The following is a 24,590-nucleotide window of genomic DNA, read 5'->3' on the forward strand; positions in this document are numbered from 1 at the left end:
CACCCAGTTTATATAACGGCAATAGCATCGCCTCGTGCAATGAGGAAGGATGTTAGGATGAAGCAACATGTCGTATGATCATTTTCAAACCAAGATGAAAGCAAGGGAGGATAGGGCCTCTTCTGGTATAAATCACATTAGTCCCTTCTGTCTGCTCGTTGTTTCACTTGTCTCCATTTAACCTACTGAACAGGGGACCAAGAAGCAAGATGGTCTTTTCTTCCTCCTCTTCTTCTGTTTTTTCTTTTTCTCCTCCTCTCCCCCCAGCCCCCGCCCTGTCCCCCCATGTAGGAGTCAAATCAGGTCCCTGAGTGGCTCAAATGGTTTGCATTCATTTACTAATCTAAAGGTTGGCAGAGCGAACCTACCCAGCAGTGCTGCAGAAGAAAGGCCTGGTGACCTGCTCCTGTGAAGATTACAGTCATTGTAAACCCTGTGGAGCACAGTTCTACTGTGTAACACACTGGTTCACCATGAGTCAGAATCGACTCAAGAGCAACTGGTTTTGTTTTTGGTATATATCAAAAAAACACAAACCTGTTGCCATCGAGTTGATTCTGACTCATGACAACCCATATGTATATGTATATGTATGTGTGTGTGTCTGATGAGTTGAGGTCCACGCAATTTATGGAAGATTTTTATCTGCTTAGCTTAATTAAGTCCACTAAGTTAAATGCTAATCACGTATAGATACTTTCATAGCAACATCTAGACTAGTATGTGACCCAACAGCTAAACACCATAGCCTAGCCAGGTTGACACAAGATTAACCATCACAGTGCCTCCTGATAAACTCATGTGTTGGTAACTTTGTGAACAATGACTTTGTGAAAGTGCCATTCCAGACATGCCCCTCACCCCCTCCAAGAATCTATGGTCCAGTTAGGGAAGCAAGATGAGTACGCATGATGCAGTGGGAGGAAAATGTAAAATGACATGTAATCGAGTAATAAATGAGTGACAAAGACCTTAGCATGTGAGAAAATGAGGTAAGGAGTCACCAAATGCTAGACCTGGAAGGACAGTTGAGAGCAAGACACTCAGAGATGATAAATACTTGGTGTATGTTTGATAACACCCATGCCCACGCCAGCGGCAGACATTGCTAGTCAACCACAATGTTCGTCCTTGCTGATGTCAGATATGGCTTCAGAGCAGTCCTCCACATTGGTTTCCTAGGAAGCCATCTCCTGGTCGGATTTGACATGTGAGAGGAAGCAGTTTCCTCCTTTCTTGATTGGTCTAATCCCCTTATTTTAGGTAAGGAAACAGAGGTCCAAAAAGTTAGATGATATCTAAGGCCACAGAGGCTGATATTAGAACTCAGGCCTTCAGATTTTCATTTCAGTGTTTTCCACCTGTACTGGGTAAGTGCAATTCAGAGAAGAGAGGACTGGGAAGGGTTAGTGCAGCTGGGACTAGTTCAAGGAGCCAGTGGGATTGGAAAAGGACAATTCAGAATCCAGAACAATCTCTTCTGAAATTCTAAATGACAATGGTGAAGGGCTTACATCTTTACTATAAAACAGAATGACTGTTGAATTCTGAACATGCTATGATTTTTCTTTGACTCTGCCTTTCTACTCGCCTCACTCTCTCAGTCAACAGTATATGGGTCTTGATGTTGTTTTCTAGAGTTGGGGCAAATATGCTCTCTTAGGCTGGGTTTTCAAGAGAAGTAAAACCCGTGAAGCATATATATATATAAAGAGAGCGCGTGAGAGAGATTTATCTCAATGAAATGGCTCATGTGGTTGCAGAGGCGGGCAAGTCCCAAATCCATGGGTCCAGCATCAGGCTGGAGGAGTCTCCTGACTCACATAGCTGCAGGGGCTGACAAACCCAAGGTTGGCAGGTCAGACGGCAGGCCACTGGATCACAGGCTATGGACACTGATGAATCCAAGATTGGCAGGTAGATGGCAGACTGCTGGCTCACAGGCTGCAGAGTCCAATGAATCCCAAGATTGGCAGGCAATATGGCAGGCCACTGGCTCAAATCTCAAGAACCAGAGGTCAGATGATGATGAGCCAGTTGCAGGATCCAGAGCAAGCGAGCAAGCATTCCCAGAACGTCCATATATATGTATATGTGTATATATATATATACATATATATATATATATATAGGATGTAGACCACACCCCTGAGGAAACTCACCTTACAACTGATTGACTCATCACATAAGAGCACATCGTGGGGATGAATACGTCATTACATAACTGCCAAACCACTGAGAATCATGGCCCAGCCAACACAACCTTAACCATCACATATGCCATCTTGCTGGGAGATAGACAGAAGTTAAACAAGTTTAACAAATGGCACAGCCTGCATGCAGAAATCATCTAGATGGCGAAACATAACAGGCAGAACAGGTATGGGGCTATAGACAAGAAACCAGCCCCTCAAGAAAGAACGGTCTCCCACCCTCCCAGTCCCCTGCCTGTCAGCCTACACTCCTCAGCCCTTTGTTGGCCTATGTAGGGAGAACGGCATTGGGTGGCTCTGAGGGGAGGTTTCCTAGATGTGTTCAAGCTCTAAAAAGAATCACCAAAGGCTGCAAATAATCTGGCAAGAGCAGAGCCTGGTTCTTTAATCTTTTCATTTTATTTCTTTTGTTTCCACACCCAGACATCAGACTGAGGAGAAAAATGTGTTTTTAAAGTATTTGGTACTTTAAAGTATTTGTATTCACAATCAACACTCATGGAAGCAGCAGTCAAGAAATCAAACAACACATTGCACTGGACATATCTGCTGTAAAAGACCTCTTTAAAGTGTTAAAAAGCAAAGATGTCACCTTGAAGACTAAAGTGTGCCGTGATATTTTCAATCACCTCATATGCATGTGAAAGCTGGGCAATGAATAAGGAAGATCAAGAAGAATTGAAGCTTTTGAATTATGGTGTTGGCAAAGAATATTGACTATACCATGGACTGCTGGAAGAACAAACAAATATGTCTTGGAAGAAGTACAGCCGGAATACTGCTTAGAAGCAAAGATGGTGAGAATTGGTTTCACATACTTTGGACTTGTTATCAGGAGGGACCAGTCCTTGGAGAAGGACATGCTTGGTAAAGTAGAGAGTCAGCAAAAAAGAGGAAGACTCTCATTGAGATGGACTGACACAGTGGCTGCAACAAAGGGCTCAAGCATAACAATGATTTTGAGGATGGCACAGGACAGGGTTGTACATAAGGTTGTACATAAGGTCACTGTGAGTCGGAATCAACTCGACGGCACCTAACAACAACAAAGTACTTGGTACGTTTTAGAGAAGGGGGAGGGGCTTTGTGCAGTAAGGAATCAGGAGAGCGTCCAGAAATGCGAATGCTGGTTGAATATAAGGGCTTTGTTTGGCCTTCTCCATTTGTTGTAGTTCAACTCTAGTTTATGGGTCACTCTTATCCCTGCTCCCGATCCTCCAGTCCACCCAAGAACCAAGATGGAACCATGAGACAGCAGATCATCAGATTAGAGGTTGGTTTAGTCAGCATAGATAGATAGAATATGGACTTCAATATGATAAACAGAACCAAGACTCTTTTAAGGAAAGTCTTTGAATCCTTCAAACATTTTGCAAGGATGGCATTTTACCTTAAGATCAGGAAATAATCTCTTAAAGTGGGAGTTTAAGGAAGTATTTTTCTTTTCTCCATCTTATATGGAGATGGGGAGAGTGATGGTTTCTATTTCCCTCTACATGCTTGTTACTCAGATTTTCTGGATAATTTTAAAGTTGCTGGTACCAATGTTTTTGAGGAGCCATTGTGGAACGATTGATGGCCGAGTGGCTGGATAAGGCCAAAGAAACTTCCTGCCTTAAAGACTTCCTCATGACAGGAAGGGCTGAAAGGCTGAGGATCTTCCTCAAGCTGCCTCGTGTCACTTGACTGAAGCCAGCTCTCAACTCTGGCCCTAATTCTGATTCTTTGGCCACCAAGACAAAGGGGATTCGGAAGACTGGTTGGAATGTAGAGGGACAGAGCGTGTCTCTTACTGAGTTCCCTCAAGGCTAGAGAGCTGCCCGTACACCTGCTAGAGGAAGAGGGGCCAAGAAATGCAGTTCTGTCCCTGTATTGAGGACAGAAACTGTTGCCATGTTGGAGAGGCATCTGCCATCAAATTGTGGTAACCAAAGCCTAGATTACTATGAACTCATCAAGGTGTTTCTGGATTGTGCCTTTGTAGCACAAAGGGAGACATGAATGTATCGACTTCATTCTCAAAGCCTCTGAACAACAGCTGAAGCTGTAGGCCCACAATTCCCTTTGGGAAACCTTCCCAGACTATGACCTTGAAGATCTCTGGCATTTTCAACATAAGTCATAGCAATAGTTGTGTTGAACTTCAGGGTCAGCTCTCTATCAGGTTTCCATTCTTCTGGGATGACCCTCAGAAAGCAGAGAAATCAGGATGCTATGATGTCTGTTAATAAGGAGCCCTGGTGGTGCAGTGATTAAGCACTCAGCTTAAAGGTTGGTGGTTTGAACCCACCCAGCGGCTCCATGGGAGAAAGACCTGGTGATCTGTTTTTGAAAGATTACAGCCTAGAAAACCCAATGGGGCAGTCACTCTGAGTTGAAAATACCTATAACAACAACAATGCCTGTTAGTAACACACTTCCATCAGCCTGAGTCAGCAGCAAGCACTCTGGCCCACCAAGATGTCAAATTTCCGAGGATGCATAAACCATTTATTAAGGCATCCATCAGATATTTATTGAGCATCTACCACGTGCCAAGCTCTCTAAGACAGTCTTGGAAATCAAAGTTAATAAGACATGGCCTAATGGGAAGACAGTATTAGAAACAAATAGAAGGAACTCATAGGTAGAGCAATTGAGCGATGTCTATAGTTCACCTGGTTCTTCAAGGAAGGAGTAACTATCTCTCCAAAAATATCCAGTACTCTGCCAAACCTGAAACATAGAATTTTAGAGCCTCTAATCTTTTTTTTAATCAGAGCCCCAGAGGGCAGCGTTGGTTCAGTGGTAGAATTTCTGCCTTTTATGCAGGAGACCCTGGAGCCTTAGTGGCATAGTGGTTAAGAGTTCTACTACTAACCAAAAGGTTGGCAGTTCAAATCCACCAGCAGCTCCTTGGAAACCCTATGGGACAGTCGTACTCTGTCCTACAGGGTCGCTATGAGTCAGAACTGACTCAATGGCATGTAACAACAACAACATGCGGGAGACCCAGGTTAGATTCCTAGCCATTGCACCTCATGCACAGCCACTGCCCATCTACTAGTGGAGGTTTGTGGGTTGCTATGGTGCTGAACAAGTTTCAGTGGAACTTCGAGACTAGGACAGACTAGGAAGAAAGGCCTGGTGATTTACATCCAAAAATCAGCCCGTGAAAACTCTGTGGATCACAACAGTCCAGTTTACAACCAATCATGAGGATGGTGCAGGCCTGGTCAGCGTTTTGTCCTCTGTACATGGATGGGGTCACCATGAGCCAGGGCCGACTCGATGGTAGCTAACAACAACAATAATCAGGGCCCCAGAGACATTTAGTAATTTGGCTTCATGCAGCTTTACAGAGGGTCTTGCTCGAAGTCAGATAGTAAAACTGGGGCATAGCTGGGTCTATGGTCCCTGAGGTTTTCATTGTTGACATGGTGGTTCCCATCAAGACAATCCCTTGAAGCCTGGGGACCAAAGTTTGGGATCAAATCTTGCCTCTTGGGCTCTTTTGACTAATTGAGGCAGCTTAACTTTATGTCCACATGTTTTGTGTCTGTGTGTCTGTGCTTATTATATGCATGCTTCAAAGCCACACTTCCTTCCTCCTCACCTCCATAACTTGGCATGGCCTCTAAAACAGAGTGTCAGTGGTTTTCCTTTCCTTCTCCTATTTGTCTCCCAAGCTTTCTGTTGTCCACATAGGGAGTTTGTACTAACAGTATGGGACTATGTTCTCAGTGAAAGTTTCGCCGTGGTAGTTTGGGACACCTGATACTGCCTGCCTTATGACAGAGTTGGTATCCAGTCTAAATGATGGAATTGAATTCGGTAGTGTCTATGGTGGTGCTATTTATACTATAAAGTAATGGTTTTAACTGGTGACGTTTATCAAGCGCCAACTGAATGTCTAAGCGCCTCACATGAGTTGATCCATTTCGTCCTTATAACCACCTCTTAAGATGGGTGTTGTTATTCTTCCTTGTTTTACAGAGGAAGGAACCTGAGTCTCAGAGAGGTTAAGTGACTTGCCCAAGGTCACTCAGCTAGCAAGTGGTAGAGTCTAGAACACAAACACCATAATGTAGTTCCAAAGTCCACATCCCTAAACAGCCTGCTGTTGTTATTATTGTTATTGGCTCACCCAGATACAAGTCACTCTGTTTCTGCCAACACAACAGGCTCCCCTTTAATGGTGGCATTTGTGGGCAGCCATGTCCCAACCAGACTCTCAGAAATGGGTCAAGGTCTTTAGTCATAGACAGCCAGCCTTGGACTCTCATTGCTCTGTTCTCACGCTACACAGCGGGTCTGCTGGCCAGTTCCCTTCCACAGCTTGACTTACAAATGAAGAAGCACATTGTTGATCCAAACAGCCAGAGTTCATTGTGTAAGAGTAAATGTAGCCACAGCTCCAAGGATGACATGTTATGTCCATTTTCCCCCTTTTCCATGACAGGAGGCAAGGACACCATACTGTTCAGTGACCCCACTCTTCCCACCACCCAGAGGTCGAGATCCCCACTGCTGAAATTCACTGAGCAGCCCACCGAGAGCACAGCGAATTCCAAGAGTGGTAAGCACGCCTCCATTTCTCCTTCTTTGTTTAACATGTGCTTGGCACATAGGAGGGGCTTGGTGGGCACCAGACCCTTTCCCTCCCTGCAGTTTCTGTGGCGTTTTTGGGTCACCTCACATTTCCTCTTCTTGCTTACATGGCTGTGGCTTGTTCTGAGGTTCCAGCAAAAGAATGCAGTTCCTTGTATTCTTGGCATGGGGCAGAGAGGCTAATAGTGAAGGCTCATGAATAGAACAACTTGGGTTCAGATTCCAGTCCCATGTCTTATTGACTGTGAAAATTTGGGCTGAAGCCTCAGTGTCCTCACCTGTAAAATGTGAAATGAGGGTGCCAATTTCAGTGAAAGTTTGGCACATTGTCAGGCACATGGTAAGTGTTCTGTGGCTCAGAGCTTCTTCACTACCAGGCACACAGCTTCTGGAGACAGGATGTTTTGAAGGGGATCAAAAACCATTTAAGGTGCCAGATGAGCCAACAGGCGTGGCAGCCAGATTCCTTCTCATGTGGCAGTCTTGTGTCCCTAACAAAACCACTCTTCCCATCTTTCTAAGCTTTGCTTCTCTTCTTCCTCCACCCTCAGTGTGGTAGCCAACTTCCAAGATGGCCCCCAGAGATCCTCATTTCTTGGTAATTGTGTCTGTGTGTAGTCCTTTTCCATGTTGTATCAGGGTTAGTCTGTGTGACTAATAAATATAACATAAATGATAGTATGTGCCTTTCAAGGCTAGATCATAAAAGACCTTGCTCTTTCTCTTCCTTGGACTGTTCGCTCTGGAGGAAGTCAGCTGCCATATCATGAGGATACTCAAGCACCCCTACGTGCTGTTTATGTGGTGTGGACCTGAGGCCTCCCGCCATCAGCCATGTAAGTGTATTACCTTGGAAACATATTCTCCAGCCTCACTGAAGCCTTCAGATGACTACAGGCCTGGTTGACATTTTGATGGCCACCTCATAAGAGACCACCCTACTAAACGACTTGTAGATTACTGAGTCAGTTGCTAAGTTTTGAGGTCATTTGTTATGCAGCAATACATAAGTAATACACTGGGTGTCTGAGTGTCAAATTTGCTTCCTTGAACGTGCACATTTCTTCTCCATTTTCTTTTGCTCAGCGTCATGCCTTCAACCATCTCTATCCAAATACTCTCAAAATCGTTTTTCCCACCAGGTTCCTGAAGCCTACTGGATGTGAATATTCTGTGGACATCTCAGTTATCACATCACTAGCCCTTCCTGCTTTCTCCTTTTTTGTCACCCTTTCAGGTACCCAGGCTTGAAACCTTGCTGTCCTCGACCTCTCTAAATTTTCCTTCCCCTTCCACATCTGGTCTGTAGCTAAGCTCTTTCTTCAGAGCTTTCTCTCACCTCTGTTACCACCACCACTGGCTTGTCTCAAGCCCTCTTTACCTTGTTGGCAGGGCTCCCCTCTGGTTTTCCTGCTTCCCAGGCTCTCCTTACTTCATTCCATCTTTATCTTCATACTGTAGGATGAAGCTTCTAGAGCATTGTTTTCTATCCTGCTCAAAATTGTGTTTCTGTCCTGCTCACAAACCCCCAGTGGCTTCCAACTGTCTTCCACTCAAAGTCGCAGCTCTGCAGGTTGGGCTAGCCTTATGATTATTTGCTTTTATCAAACTGGACTAACCAGCTGGATCAGTTAGCTATTTTCCTTAACAAACCACCCCAAAACTGGTAACTTAAAACAACACCTATGTTATTTATTACAAATCTTTGGTCAGATGGGTGGTTCTGCTAATCTGAGCTGGCCTCAACAAGGCTTACTGATGCATCTGTACAGCTAGAAAGTGATAGACCCAGAGTCAAAGCTGGGTCATTGGGCAGCAGAGCCCAAGATCTCCACTGCAATAAGCCTATTGCCATATGAAGGTGGATTTCTCCCAGGTAGACTAAAAGGATCAGTCCTTTGGAAGCAGACAAATATAGCCCGACTCTTGGGCATCTTTGCAAAGAACTACGTCTTAAAGCCTGTTCGAGTTACTTATTATAGTACATGGAGTGATAAGAATAGAAGCTATGATATATCTGGGATTATAACAAAAAGATCCCCAAGCACATGTCGAAGGAATTTCTGGACAGATCCCCTGACTCTGGTGGATCTACACTGACCAGAAAGCAAGGTTGGGTCTTGCCAGCCAGCAAGCATCTGACTGTTTGCAAGGCTGGCCTGTAACACACCATGGTCCACTGTGCAATTTGGAACGTGTCTTGACTGGTGGTCATCCCATGCCAACATCCAGAGTCCATATGGACATCTGAAGTCTCTGCCTACCAATTTTCACTGAGCCTAGGGTCAAGCCTGGTCCTGCTAAACTGAAATGGAGCATGATCCTGGCTTGATTTACACAAGGGTGGCATAAGTAATGGCCTGATTCAAAATGATAGCTTCCAGAGTTCCATCATTAGCTCTCATTGTTCCAACCCTGCTCTTTGCTAGCGCTGGGTGGTAACAAGGAAGCATTTATGTAGTGGCTGTCAGCATCTGGGATGGCCTCATCACCATTGCATTTCTGATTAATTCCAACTGAAAGCAGCTCACACTCTGTAGGACAAAGCCCATCAGAGACCGGTTAACAAAGGAAGACGAAAGTCTTTGGGCCAATGGGGTGGGGAGGGAGGAGACACATTTTTAGGGAGCTAGTAATCTTTTCCACAAAGAGCTATTGTTTCTTCATCTTTTAGGGAAAATATTTTTTTTCCTTGCACACTATTTGTGTCATAATGCATTTGTATCAATCAATTGCCTCACCATTATTGATATTAGTATGTATATTATTATAATAATAAGTATTAATGATAATAATCCTGTTTGCCCAAACAACACAGAATAATTACTGTTTTTCATAATAATATTTTCCTACTATTGGCTAGCTCAGAAAGCTTTATGGAAATGACAATCACATATGTCTGTTCTCAAAGGAAAAATAAAACTCCTACAGCTTAAAAGTTTACCCAACGTTCTAGAATCACAGGGTTAAAGGAAAATTTTGTTCCCACAGCAAGTAACCAGAGGTCTTAGCGATTGCTCAGCAATTGTGGCATTTCCAGCAACTTTTCTTTGGCTTTTGTTAATAACTTCAGTATACTTTTTGCATATATCTTGGATAAACAAAAGGGAGGAGTGGGCTGGTAAGTCTAGCTGTTCACTTATAATCTGATCCCATAACCTGACTCCCCTATCTTTATGGCCCTGAGGCTTTGAAAATCTAGCCTGTAAGCTAGAAGCATCAGAGGTCCTCTAGCTTTAGGAGGGGGAATGAGAATCACCATCACCCCAAAGCTGATTCCTATGAGGTGGAGGTCAGACATACCTCCACTCTCCGACTTTTTTACCAATTTTAATACCAGCCACCACCATCCCCCCACAGCACTCTCGACTTTGTTGCTGGGTTGAATAATTCATTGCAATGGCCGCAAGGAACTCGTAGACCATACTCACACTTATGTGGTTTATTAGGAAAGTAACAGACTATAACTCAGGATCAGGACCAACTTGGAAGTAACAGGAGAGAGATCAGGATACAGTTCGTCAATCAGGACAGCTTCCAAGCAGGACAGTTCCAAGCTCCTTCTTGGCCATGCCAGCTGGCAGGCTAAGCTCCAGCCTTTACTACTGAGCCCCGCTTGGCCTGGCCTCTGCCCCCAGCCCCTGCTCAGGCCTGGCCTCTATCACCGGCCCCCACTTGGGGCAAGTGCTACAGCTCTGTTGGCTCCCCTGTTAAGTGCTTGGAGGCATCCCATCCTGCCAGATAGCCTCCTGCCCAAAGGCGCTGAGTTCTCTTGCTCTGTTGGTTGGCAAGCCTGCTGCAGTTGCCTGGCTGTATGGGCTGGGAAGCCCACCACAGCCGTCTCACCCCAATCTCTTGGTTCTCACCTCTGGTGACACCTTGCACCATCTCATGTCATCTGCAGTGTTACAGCTCTATCTCCTGTGTCTAGGAAGTTCTCAGCACAGGGATGAACTCCACTCCAGGCTTTTCTTGGTGGTAATGAGGACCTTCTCAACCTCTGTGGGATTAGCCCTTTTTTAAGCATACTCCTCCCACCAAGACCACAAACGAGCCAATCCCATCAGTAGGCCACAGGTACCTTTTTTGCATTAAAAACTGTCCAATCCCTGCAAGTGTTTTACATATCTTATTTGCATAGTAAACTATCCAATCCCTTTGCAAGATTATGGCCTAGCAAATCATCTTAGCAGAACTGAAAATCCAGGGCCAGAAAGGCCATATATAAAGAGAAACCGATTGCACTGCATAGCCTTTCTTAGAAAAAGTTAAATCCTTGATGTTAATATGTATATTATTACAATAATGATTATTAATGATAATAATTCAGTTTGCTCAAATACAGAATAATTACTATTATTCATAGTAATATTTTCTTACTATTTGGCTAGTTCAGAAATGATTTTCCATATGGAAAAGTGATTTTCCATAAAGGGGTACACAGTAGCATCACAGTCTATGTCCATCCCCGTATCGTGGCTGCTTGGACCTGTAATGGTGACAACAGTAATGTCTAAAACCAAAAATAAATAAATAAATAAAGTTCTCCTTGGTAATATCAGAAGTTTGCCATTTTGAAAAAGGAGATTCATACATTTGGACTTGAGTGGAATGTCATCTAAAGAAATGGCACAAGGCAGTAGGCCCTGTGTAATTTAGGCCACTCATACTTAGATGTAAATTAAGGCACAGAAGGTGAATCTGACCCATGGTTAAAACACACCGCCGATGTTTAGGGGTCAGGCTGTTACACGTAAGGTTAATTAATTTTTTCAGGGCACCAGAATATACTATGAAGTGTCTTGGAAGTAGTAATTTCGTAAGAGTAATTTCAAGAAGGAATTTATTCATCTCACATTGGTGAAAAATGTAGCTGTAGAAGGTACCATAATTTACTCCTTTTGAATAAAATTTCCTACATTATGCTGGAAACTTGCTCATTGGACCCCCATGTAAAACCACTGTAAAAATGTTCATTTGCTAATATGAAAATTACACGATAGCTTCCCTCAGTAACCTTAGATGTAGCTAAGTGTTTGTGCCGGTTAGAAATCTTTTTTGTTTTTTCTGGTTGGGCCATTTTAAGAACTTTTAGGTAGCAACTTGAAATGAACACCATAAGTTCAAGGATTTCTTTCATATATTAAAGCATGGTATTCAAATATATGCATTAATATATTAATTTATCTGTGTATTTTTATTTGTTTGTATATTCATATATTTAATAAATATTTAATAAATGGTCTGTTGAAACTCACTATAGAACATTAGCAAGGTTAAAAATTAATCAGCAAGATTTTATGTTTAAGGTAGTTATAAACTGTATGATTCCGCTGTGTGCTTCGGAGTCGATTCCGATGCAAAGCAACTGTATATGACAGAGTAGAACTGCCCCATAATGTTTCCCAGGCTATAGTCTTTATGGAAGCAGATCAATTTAGAGCAGCTGATGGGTTCAAACTGCTGACCTTTGGTTAGCAGCCAAGTGCTTAACTATTGTGCTACCAGGGCTCCTTATAAGCTATATGTGCACACACACCAATTTAGGGGTAAAAAAAATAAAATGAATAGCATTTAAAATAATTAAAATGAGTAACACATATACCATTGTTACATGTTGCAGAAATCCTAAGCTGCGTTTTTTGCAATTCGTACTTTTTCAATGAATTTAAATCTCCCTAGATTTATGTGCTTTTCAGTGTATAATCATTTTGATTGCATCAATAAATCCTCAGAAATTCAAATAATTCTTATAAACAGTCACCACATACCTGTCACTTGTCACAGTCTGGGTTTATGACATTTAAGGAGTGGTTTTCACTTGCTTTCTGGACACTTCCCTGTTCTTCGGATGAGACGATGCTGTGAAAGTCACATCCAGCTGAACCTTGGGGCAAATAGGCCTGAGCAATTTACCTAGAGCCCATAGCAATCCAAGCCATGACTGATACGTCTGTATTGGGAAAGCAGAAGACCGAGCAGAGGCAAGAAACATTTCTGAGGACGGAATTTCAAATTCTCATGGAATCCAGACTTTATGGAGCCATGGAGGCTGGATGAACCCCTGAAACTACTGCCCTGAGATAATCTTTAAACCTAAACAAAAATATCCCCTGAGGTCTTCTTTAAACCAAACCATAGTTTAGCTTAACTCGTAAAGAATGTCTGCCTTGAGCATTGTGCTCTTTTAAGAACTATCTGTATGGGATCAAACTGATAACCATAACGAGAAACATAGGAAGCTTAGGGGGCAGTGAGTTTATGTTAATGGGGAAGGAACAACTTGGAAAAGGAGGGTGAGAATTGCTGCACAGCTTGAAGAATGTAAATCAGTGTCACTGAATTATACATGCAGAAATTTTTGAACTGGTGTATGTTCTACTGTGTATATTCTTAACAACAACAACAAAAAAGAAATTAGAAAAAAGAAATATTTCTGAGTGACATAGGCAGTGTTTGGCAATTGGTGGGTAGGAAAAGGAACTATACAAATACAGCTAGCTCCAAGGTCAGCAAAGGAAATTAGGAAGGTGTGAGTAGTAAGCTGAATAATAATAATAAAAACCAAACCCACTGCCAGCAAGTTGATTCTGACTCATAGCTACCCTATAGGACAGAGTAGAACTGCCCCATAACGTTTCTAAGGAGCGCCTGGTAGATTCAAACTGCTGACCTTTTGGTTAGCAGCCGTAGTAATTAAAACCACTGCACCACCAGGGTTTCCAAACTGAATAACAGCCCCCAAAATATCAGGCCCTATTCCCCGGAATCTGTAAATGTTACCTTATATGGCAAAAGGATTTTGCAGGTGTGATTAAGTTGTGGATCTTGAGATGGGGGAGATTATCCTGGATTATCCAAGTGGAATTTAAATGCAAATCGTGTATATCCTTTAAAGAGGAAGACAGAGGGAAACTTGCCACAAAAAGGAGAAGAGAAGGCAATATGACTCTACAGAGGCAGAGATTGCAATGATGCTGCCACTAGCTAAGGGATTCCAGGAGCCACCAAAGGCTGGAAGGATTCTATCCAGAAGCTCCAAAGGAATGTGAACGTGACAATACCTTGATATCAGCCCAGTGAAACCCACCTTGGACTTCTGACCTTCAGGAATACAAAGGAATAAATGGGGGTTGTTTTAAACCACTAAACTTGTGGTAATTTGTTACAGCAGCCATAGGAACTAGTACAGTGTGCTCACAGATCTAGAATGGAGGAGAAAGAAAAGCAGTGTTGATCCAGCAGCCAGAGGGAAAGACAGCTTGAGAGAGGGCTGTGACCAATAGAGCCGCATGCTGCAGAGGGGACAGAGGAGGGGAATTGAAAAGGGAACAGTTCTTCTAGTGACCCAGAGGTCACTGAATGGCATAAGGCTTTGGTGGTTCAGTGGTAGAATTCTCACCTTTCATTCAGGAGAACTGGGTGTGGTTCCAGCCAGCGGCCACCCATCTGTCAGTGGTGGCTTTCCTGTTGCTATGATACTGAAGAGGTGTCAGTAGAGCTTCTAGACTAAGACAGACTAGGAAGAAAGGCCTGGCTATCTACTTCTGAAAATCAGCCAGTGAATGCCCAGTGGATCACAACAGTCCAGTTAGCAACTGATCATGGGGATGGAACAGAACCAGGCAGTATTTTGTTCCTTTGTGCATGGTGTTGGGGGCCAACTAGATGGCAGTTAACAATAACAAACAAAGGTGTGAGTCAAGGTCAGGAAATGGAGGCAGTGGATGTAGGCTCCTAGGTCCACAAGTTAGTGAAGGAAAGGACAGACAAGCTGATATGGAGTGCTAATGTCTTCAAGGTTGCATATCTTTTTTCTTTTTAAATTTTATTGTTTTAGGTGAAGGTTTACAGTGCAAATTAGTTTTTCATTCAAAAATTTATACACAAATTGTTTTGTGACATTAGTTGCCTTCCCCACATTGTGTGAGCAGTGTCCCCCTTTCCCTTTCCACACTGGGTTCTCCACGTCCATTCGTCCAGTTTTTTTGTCCCTTCTTGCCTTCTTGTCTTTGCTTTTGGGCAGGTGTTGCCCATTTGGTCTTGTATACTTGATAGAACTAAGAAGAACATTGCCCTCGTGCGTTATTGTTTGTTTCATAGACCTATCTAGTCTTTGGCTGAAAGGTATACTTCAGGAGTGGCTTCAGTTCTGAGTTAGCAGGGTATCCCTGGACCATAGTCTTGGGGGTTCCTCCAGTCTCTGTCAGACCAGTAAGTCTGGTCTTTTTTTGTGAATTTGAATTTTGTTGTATATTTTTCTCCCACTCTGTCTGGGACCCTCTACTGTGATCCTTGTCAGAACGGTCAGTGGTGGTAGCTGGGCACCATCTAGTTCTTCTGGGCTCAGGCTGGTGGAGGCTGTAGTTCATGTGGTCCATTAGTTTTTTGGACTAATATTCTCGCACCTTTGGTTTTCTTCATTCCCCTTTGCTCCAAACATGCTGGGACCAATAGATGTATCTTAGATGGCAGCTCGCATGATTTTAGGACCCCAGATGCTACTCACCAAAGTGGGTTGTAGAATATTTTCTTTATGAATTAGTTACACCAATTGATCTAGAAGTCCACTGAAATCATGATCCCCAGCCCTCAGCCCCAGTAACTCGGTTCCTCAAGGTGTTTGATGTGTCTAGGAAGCTTCTATGACTTTGTCTTGATCAAGTTGTGCTGACTTCCCCTATATTGTGTGTTGTCTTTCTCTTCACCAAAACACTTGTCTGCTATCTAGTTGATGATTTCCTCTTCCCTGCCCTCCCCTCCCTCGTAACCATCAAAGATTATTTTTTTCTGTGTGTTACCCTTTTCTTGGGTTTTTGTAATAGCGGTCTCATACAATATTTGTCTTTTTGTGATTGACTTATTTCACTCAGCATAACGCCCTCCAGATTCATCCATATTGTGAGATGCACCAAAGATTCGTCATTGTTCTTTTATCGTTGCATAGTATTTCATTGTGTGTATATACCATAATTTGTTTAACCATTCATTTGTTGATGGACACTTAGGTTGTTTCCATCTTTTTGATATTTTGACTAATGCTGCAATGAACATGGGTGTGCATATGTCTGTTTGTGTGACAGCTCTTATTTCTTTAGGATATATTCCTAGGAGTGGAGTTGCTGGATGGTATGGTATTTCTATTTCTAGCTTTTTAAGAAGGCTCCATATCGTTTTCTGTAGTGGTTGTACCATTTTACATTCCCACCAACAGTGCATAAGAGATCCAACCTCCCCGCAGCCTCTCCAAAATTTGTTACTTTCCATTTTTTCTGCCAGTAATTTTAGGGTGAGATGGTATCTCATTGTGGTTTTGATTTGCATTTCTCTAATGGAAACCCTGGTGGCATAGTAGTTAGGTGCTACAGCTGCTAACCAAGAGGTTGGCAGTTTGAATCCGCCAGGTGCTCCTTGGAAACTCTATGGGGCAGTTCTACTCTGTCCTGTAGGGTCGCTATGAGTCGGAATCAACTCGATGGCAGTGGAATTGGTTTTTGGTTTAATGGCTGATGATCGCGAGCATTTCCTAATGTGTCTGTTAGCTGCCTGAATGTCTTCTTTGGTGAAGTGTCTGTTCATCTCCTTTGCCCATTTTTTAGTTGGACTATTTGTCTTTTTGTTATTGAGGTGTCGAAGTATTCTACAGATTTTAGAGATTAGACCCTTGTAGGATATGCTGTAGCCAAAATTTTTTTCCCAGTCTGTAGGTCTCTTTTGCTTTTTCTGGTGAAATCTTTTGATGATCATAAGTGTTCAGTTTTTAGGAGCTCCCAGTTATTTAGTTTGTCTTCTGGTGTTTGTGCATTGTTAGTTATTCTTTATGCCATGTATTAGGGCTCCTAGTATTGTCTTTTTTTTCTTTTTCTTCCATGATCTTTATCATTTTAGGTTTTATATTTAGGTCTTTGATCCATTTTGAGTTAGCTTTTGTATATGGTATGAGGTATAGGTCCTGTTTCATTTTTTTTACAGATGAACATCCAATTTTGCCAGCACCATTTGTTAAAAGACTGTTTTTTCCCTATTTAATGGACTTTGGTCCTTTATCAAAGATCAGCGGACCACAGGTGGATGGATTTCCATTTGGGTTTCAATTCTGTTCCATTGGTCTACGTGTCTGTCCTTATACCAGTACCAGGCTATCTTGACTCCCGTGACTGTATAGTAGGTTTTGAGATCAGGTAGTGTGAGGCTTCCTATTTGTTCTTTTTCTTCAATAATGCTTTGGTTATCCAGGGCCTCTTTCCTTTCCATATAAAGTTGTATATCTGATTTTTTTAACCAGTCAGTCATACAAGCATATATTTAAAAGTTCACACTGCACAGAAAGGTATAAAGTTAAGCCTTCTTCCACCCTTCCGCCACTGACCCTAGATCTACTCCCCAGGCGCAACATACAATTTTTAGTTAATATCACCAGAAAAAATTTTACAACTAGGTGAGGGTATCTATATACACAATCCCCTAGTGATGGGTACTCAGATTCTTATCAGGTTTTTGCTATTAAAAATAATGTTGTGGTGAGCATCTAGGTATATATGTCTTAATTTGTTTGGGCTAATATTCATATTCATAGATAGATTACTAATAATGGAATTACTGGGTCAAGGGTAAATGCATTTACAGTTGCAATAGATGTTGCCCAAATGCTCCATAAAAGGGCTTTTCTGGTTTTTGTTCTCTTTATGAATGTATGCCATGCCAGTTTCCCCGCATCCTCACCAACACCGAGTTTTATCAAACGCTTTAATTTCTGCCAATCTAGGAGATGAAGACCCGCATCTTGTGATTTAGATTTCTTTAATTATGAGTGATATTATGACTCTTTTGGTATGTTTGCTGTCCACGTGTATTTCTTTTCCTTTGAATTGTCTGTTTTCATTCAACACTTAAAAAATATCTGTTGAAAATCTTGGAGCATTCAAATGAACAAATAAATTCTACACCCAATAACGTGGCTAAATCTCACAAACATAATGCTGAGCCAAAGCTGCCAGACACGGAAGAATACGTGCAGTATGATTCTGTCTACATCGAGTTCAAGACCACGCACAGATCTTCTTCAGTGTTCAAAGTCAGGGCAGTGCTTGGCTGTGGCAGAGGAGAAGTGACTTGCAAGGGGAGAAGGTTTGTTTGTGGAGAGCTGGGAATGCTTTATTATTTCGTGTCCTGGTTGCTAGATACGTGGGCACCATCACTTTGTGAAGATTCACAGAGCCATATAATTTGTGAACTTCTTTGTATATATGTTATCCTGTTGCTGATGGTAGGTGCCGTTGAGTTGACTGCAACTCATAGCAACCCCCGTGACAGTAGAACTCCCCCATAGGGTTTCCTAGGCTATAATCTTTATGGAAACAGATTATACTTTCATAAGAAAAAAAAGAAATGAACTTTTAAAAAATATTCTTGAATGTGCCAGACACTAAATTAAACACTGTGAACAAGTCAATTAAAGCCCCTGCTCTCATGAACTTACATTCTAGAATAAAACCTGTAAAATGGCGTAGTGCAGTGCCTAGCACAGAGAAGCATTCAGCAAGTGTTAGCTATTACGATTATGTTTACAAAGGGGAGAAACTGAACAGTGCATGTAAGAACCTAATGATAGCATAGAATGGCTGGTTGTTGTTAGTTGCCATTGAGTTGGCTCCAACTCACGGCAACCCTATGTACAACAGAACAAAAATTTCCCCCACCCTGCACCATCTTCTTGATTGTATGCGGGAGTTCGCTGCCGTGGCCACTGTGTTTTGAGTGCCTTCCAACTTAGGAGGCTCATCTTCTGGCACCACATCAGACAATATTCTGTTGTGATCCATAAGGTTTTCCTTGGCTGATTTTTGGAAGTAGGTTGCCAGGCCTTTCTTCCTAGTCTATCTTAGTCTGCACGCTCTGCTGAAACCCATCCACCATGGATGACCCTGCTGGTATTTGAAATACTAGTGGCATAGCTTCCAGCGTCATAGCAACACGCAAGCCACCACAGTAGGACAAACTGACATGCAGGTGGTGGTGGTGAAGGGGTTAAAAAAAAAAAAAGCCAAATCCGTTTCTGTGGAGTCGATTCCGATTCTGACTCAAAACGACACTATAGGACAGAGTAGAACTGCCCCATAGGGTTTCCAAGGAGCTGCTGGTGGGTTCGAAGTGTCTGCTTTTGGGTTTGCAGCTGACTGCTTAACCACTGTACCACCAGGGCTCCGAGGGGGTTTAGGGGTAGCAATATGTCATTTTACTTGAAATTGAGGAAACATCAAGCATCTGCATCAACAGATAGGTGCTGATGGAGAGTCTCGGGGAAGGGCCCCAAACCTCTCCCAAACTGCGCCCCCTGCCTCTCACCCTGGAGGCGGCCAGAACCTCTTTGCATTACTAAGGAGTCCCATGTCTTTCCTACCTTGGGGAGTGGAGCAGAGATAACCAGGCGCCTGAAAAGGACAAACGATGAACCTGCCCAAATAGTTCCTTTTCCTCCACTAATAATGCAATAATCACCGGTGTGCTGGGCTTCTTCTTTAACTGGGGTCCTGGGCCCCGCACCTGGGGGAGACGGTGTGGGAGGGCGACATGTTTTCCTTCCTCTGAGGCCCTATGACAGTGGGTTGGAGGAAAGCTGGGAGGAGAGGGGAATTGCAGGCTGACTTCCTGCCAGAGGTTGATGCTGTCCTTGTTCTGTTTTCAGGGGAGGTTCAAAAGCAAGAGCAAGATGAAAGGTGTGCCGCAGCCGAGGTGTTGACAGCACCAGAGGATGCTGGGAGGCTCACTGTCAACTCCCCAGCAAATCAGAACCCCGGGAACCAGCGCAAGCACTTTCATCCTTCATTACCCCAGTTACCTTCTGAGGAAGAAATAAACAGGCTTGGAAGGGAAATAATTAAACTGACAAAGGAACAGGCAGCTGCAGAGCCAGAAGGGGACAGGAGGGAGAGCCCTGAGAGTCCCGTGGAGGGCCAGAGGAACGAGGTGGGGCCATCCCTGCTGGGCCTGGCCTCCCAGGGAGAGCTCTCCAAATCTTGCCCGGACTCCTCTGAGGCCAGCCAGCCAGCGCCCAGAAATCCCACACCTGAAGATGGCAGTGGGACCTCAGAGGGTGGAGGGCCGAGGAGCACCGTGAAAACATGAAGGGAAACAGACTGAATATGATGACATATTGAAGGCACTGGGAACAGAAGAGAATAAAGCATCAGAACCCGCCGAAGTCTCTTCCTCCTAACACACCTCCGAGTCTGCCAGTGAGAAAACACCCCGGTCCTGTTGCAAACTGTGAATATTCTGATGCCAGTACAGTCTGATTTATTAAATGCGGGTCCTCAAGCTTCTCCGTGTCATCTCTTTCTGCTGAAGATACACTGCTGTGAACATGGCGAGGCCCAGGAATCGTGCTCGTCATATGGCTGGTTCTCCACATTCGTCTTTTCTTGTCAGCATTTGTTTTATTAGCGATAAGATGTTTTTCTATTAGCGCTTAATGTTGTCGATCAAAATTATGGGAAGAGCTTGAAACGATGGGGTTTTTAATCAGGTCCCGTCTTTGTAACTGTGCGGCGTCTGGAGAGAAAGGTGTAATTGAGCACAATGGGTCCACAGGGCCCTGTTACACTTCATCATGTCAGGGCCCCCAAGGACCTCCCGGCCTGGGTGTTTGGCAGCCTGCCTACAGCGCTGTCTGTCACGCAGGCTTTGGAGGCTGGGCTTCTGGCGTGAAATCCGCAGCCCCTGTTGAGGCCTGCCTGCTGACTGCAAGAGCTGGTTTTCCAGCCTAAAATTCCAGAGATTAATTGATCTAGAGTGATTGGGGTGGGGAGAAGGGAACTCCTAGTGGTGTTTTGAGTTGTTATTTCCAAGATGAGAGGAGAGGCAGCTGTTGTTAGCTGCCCTGCTGTGGAGCCTGACCCTGACTCATGGCGACTCCACACACAACAGAGTGGAACACTGCCTGGTCCTGTGCCATGCCCCTGATTGGTTGCAGATTGGACCGTTGTGATCTGTAGGGTATTCATTGGCTGAAGATGAGAGGGAGAATCTGGAAATGCTGGTTCTCACCTTTCAACCTGTGATGCATATAGGATTTTCTGGCCATTTGGGGTTTGGAGAGCCCTGGTGGCGCAGTGGGTAAGCGCTCAGCTGCTAACCAAAAGGTCGGCAGTTCGAATCCACCAGTCTCTCCTTGGAAACCCTATGGGGCAGTTACATTCTCTCCTGTAGAGTCGCTGTGAGTCAGAATTGGTGCAACAGCAGTGGGTTTTGTGGTTTGGAAGGATTTAGCTGCTTAGGGCCAGTCCAGTTTTCCCAAACCACCTGAAACCTTGAACCTTCACACATTCCATACAATCTTATGGCTGCCTCTCCTGTGCCAGGTGCTGGGATTTTAAAGATAAGACACAAAGCTTATGGCCCTAGAGGGCAGAGAGATGGAAAAACAAAATAATTTCATTATAGCACAGTTAAAGAGACCAGTGGAGTCCCTGGGTGGTGCAAATGGTTAACATGCTCAGCTGCTAACTGAAAGGCTGATGGTTTGGGTCTACCCAGAGATGCCTCAGAAGAAAGGCCTGGTGATCTACTTCCAAAATACCAGCCATTGAAAACCCTGTGGAGCACAGCTCTACTCTGACACACATGGAGGCCCCACAAGTCAAACTCGATTCAACGGCAACTGCTTTTAAGGACAGTGGAGCCGAGTACAAGGTCCGGGGATGAGAAAGGAGGGAGTGGCCACTCCCACTTGGTTCTTTCCTTTGGAATAAAAATTAGCTTTTCTAGGCAGCATCTGGCACCGCAGAAAATTGAAGGATCATCAAACGATAGCCCTGTCTTTGACCTGGACTCAGGCCGTCTCTCCAGGAAGGCCTGATGCGAGATCCTAAAGCTCCAACCATCCCTGAGAACAGAATCACTCCTTTAAGAGACCCTCTGGCAGGAAAAAGAGGGACTCCCAAGGTGGTCGGGGTTGAGAATTCATCCTAAAAACAGGATATTTAGTCCCTGGGTAGTGCAGACGGTTAAGCATTCGACTAAGAGCTGAAAGGTTGACAGTTCAAACCCACCAAGAGGTGCCTTGGAAGAAAGGTCCGGCAATCTGATTCCAAAAGGTCATGCTTTGGAAAAAACTATGGAGCAGTTCTACTCTGCACAGATGGGGTCGTCATGAGTAGGAACCGACCGGACAGCAACTAAAAATAGGACGTTTATACCAGGCTTGCGATCCTAGGTGTGAAACCTACACATGGGTGGCCAGGCTTCCCTGACACTCCCCTGTCCAATTTTGTTTCTTGGTGTCACTCTACTCGCAGTGAAGGTAGGAGCCCCATCAGATTTTATGTGGTCTCACTCTGAATGGGGCAACCTGCAGACAAGAAGTCCCAGTCCTTTGTCAGATACACACGGGGGCGGGGTGGGGGGACGTCCAGCTACTTTCTTCCCACTCACCAGAGGTCACCCCATCTAGCAAAAGGGGGTACATGTCAGAGTCAGTTCACTGGTGCTCCTGGTGAGGTGGACATGCCATCACCCCCCCCCCCCACTGTCACTCACACCACTCCATTCACCCCTCTGTGCTCCAGCCTCCCACTCAGCCCTACCCCCACAACTTCTCTTTTAGGGAGGTCCCTTCTGTAGCTGCAGTGCTTACTCCAGCCAGCAGCCACAGAAATTATATTCCTGCTGGACTAGGCCTTAACTGTCTGCAAATGTCCAAAACTGCTGCACAGGATGCCAGAACCACCACAAGAAAACACAGCCAAATTTAATACAATAATAATAAAAAGGAAAATCTCCCCCAGCAAAGGCTCTGGTTTTGACACACAGTCTGCCAGGTGCATGTCTTTAGGGCCCATTCATCGCCTTCTGGAAAACAGAGCTTATAAAAAAAAAAAAAAAAAACTCCAGTAAATTCCATCACAGTCAGGAAAACAGCAGTGAGTTCCGGAGAGTTTGGGTGGGGGGAAGTGGGGCGATAACATAAACGCCTGTGTTATCAGATGGAATTGGGGCCAACGAGTTGATCCTGGCACATGTGTAGCCATGACAATACCCTGTGTATACATGTGACCCTGTCCCACCTCTGGATCCCAACCCAACATGACTCTTCTGTTCCAAAGACATTAAAGAGAGTTCCAGCAATTACCTGTAGTTGTCATTGGTCGTTTTTAGAGTCATTCTGAAAGCCTGCAGTATTCTTTCCCTACTCCACTAAACCCTGCATTAGTCAGGATACTGTCAGCTGGGAGTCACACTTAACAAAATTAAACAATTTTAACAAAATTAAACAATTTTAACAAAATTAAACAATAGGGAAGTGAATTATATTACATAACAAGAACTTCAGCGGTAGGACAGTTCCAGAGCTGGTTCATTAAAGAAAGTCATCAAGGTTCTGGGTTTCCATCTTTCTGTTCTGCCTGCCTTGGTGTCAGCTACGCCCTCATGATACCAAGATGGCTTCAACAGCTCCAGGCATTGCCTGTTTTCATAGCTGTGTCCAAAGGCTAAGGAAGTTTCGCTCTACATGTGTGTGTTTTAAGAGCAAAAAAACCCAGTTCCTATCACATTTCAGTGGTCATGGTTGTCACATGCCTATGCCTAAACAAATCCCTGGCAAGGAGGATGGAATTACTGTGACAGCTTTAGGTTCATCAAGTTTCACCCTCTGGATTGGGGACATGTAGCCTCTAAAAGATGAATGCCAACACAAAATCTGGGCTTGGGAAGTTTTCAAGAGTCAGGAATAGATTTGAGTCCTAACTATGCCAATAACTGAGTTGTTCTGATACCGGCATGTATTTTTTCTTTTTTTTTTTTCCCTTAAATAGTCAGAATACTATGTTACTGATGAGTTTAGAGTTGGGGGCAGGGGTAATGGCTGTTTGTTAAGAAACATGCCATCTCTTCTCCTCCATGGCTCCTTTATGATCTGTCCTATTTTGTAGCGGGAATGTTCCTACATTTACTTACCTATTCAGGTGTGTCAGTCCTTCCATTATTTTTCCAGCTGGGTTGCCAGCAGAACGCAAAGCAGTCTGGATAAATGAAACAGAGCTGACAGGTCTCTTAATGAAAGCTTCTTTGCAAACTCTGCATTTCTCTGGATCGCTCTGTATCTGAGAGCCTTTAGGTGTGGATTTTTACATATGAGTTGTTTGTTGTTCTTTTAATTAACACCCATGGAAATGGACTGGTTTTTGTAAGCCAGGCATTTCTCATCCCTGACTCCTTTTTCCAGACCTTCTCTGTCAACCTTCCTCTCCCCTCTTCTGCCTCTCTTCTACACCTTGAACTTCTATCCCCCGCGGCCTCTCTAGGAAGCTCCTGATGGCATTTAGCTCAGTCCCCACTGAAACCTCTTCCAGGTTGGCAATCTCACGCAAGCTAAATTAGTTTCCTATCAGCCCCATCTCTGAGCTCTTACTGCCAAACACACACCACCATCACGGATCCGAAGTGCTAAAAAAGAAAAAGCTCTGATATCAGGCATTTACATGTCCGGGTGAATTGCTCAGTATGTCATCCCTACTTAAGTATTTGTACTCCAACTTGCCATGTGGCTTAAAATGTTTGAGCTCTGCTTTCAGGAATTTCAAAGACCAACTGACTTGGTAACTGAGGTCGTCTTCCCCGTCTCTTTAAAATCACAGCATGAGTTTGCACCTCTTGGTTTGCTGCTGCTTCAAGAAAAAGGGCTCTGTTCTGGCTTCCAGGTCCCAAGGTGGCACAAAGGGTTTGAGATCGCCTACTAACCTGAAGGTCGGTGGTTCAAACCCACCTAGCAGCTCTGCAGAGGAAAGG

General features: G+C 44.0%; 1 protein-coding gene across 1 annotated transcript in view; it reads left to right on the top strand.

Moving 5' to 3' along the window:
- Positions 1-23,083, top strand: part of CCDC149 (coiled-coil domain containing 149) — a 127,418-nt gene extending 104,335 nt beyond the window's left edge. The window contains exons 11-12 of the mRNA XM_010591398.3: positions 6,655-6,771; positions 19,489-23,083. Of these exons, the coding sequence (XP_010589700.2) occupies positions 6,655-6,771; positions 19,489-19,928 (557 nt within the window). The 3' untranslated portion in view covers positions 19,929-23,083. The remainder of the gene's footprint in view (positions 1-6,654; positions 6,772-19,488) is intronic.
- The last annotated feature ends 1,507 nt before the right edge of the window (positions 23,084-24,590 follow it).

The sequence above is a fragment of the Loxodonta africana genome, chromosome 5, assembly GCF_030014295.1.
Source record: "Loxodonta africana isolate mLoxAfr1 chromosome 5, mLoxAfr1.hap2, whole genome shotgun sequence".
Lineage (NCBI taxonomy): Eukaryota > Metazoa > Chordata > Mammalia > Proboscidea > Elephantidae > Loxodonta > Loxodonta africana.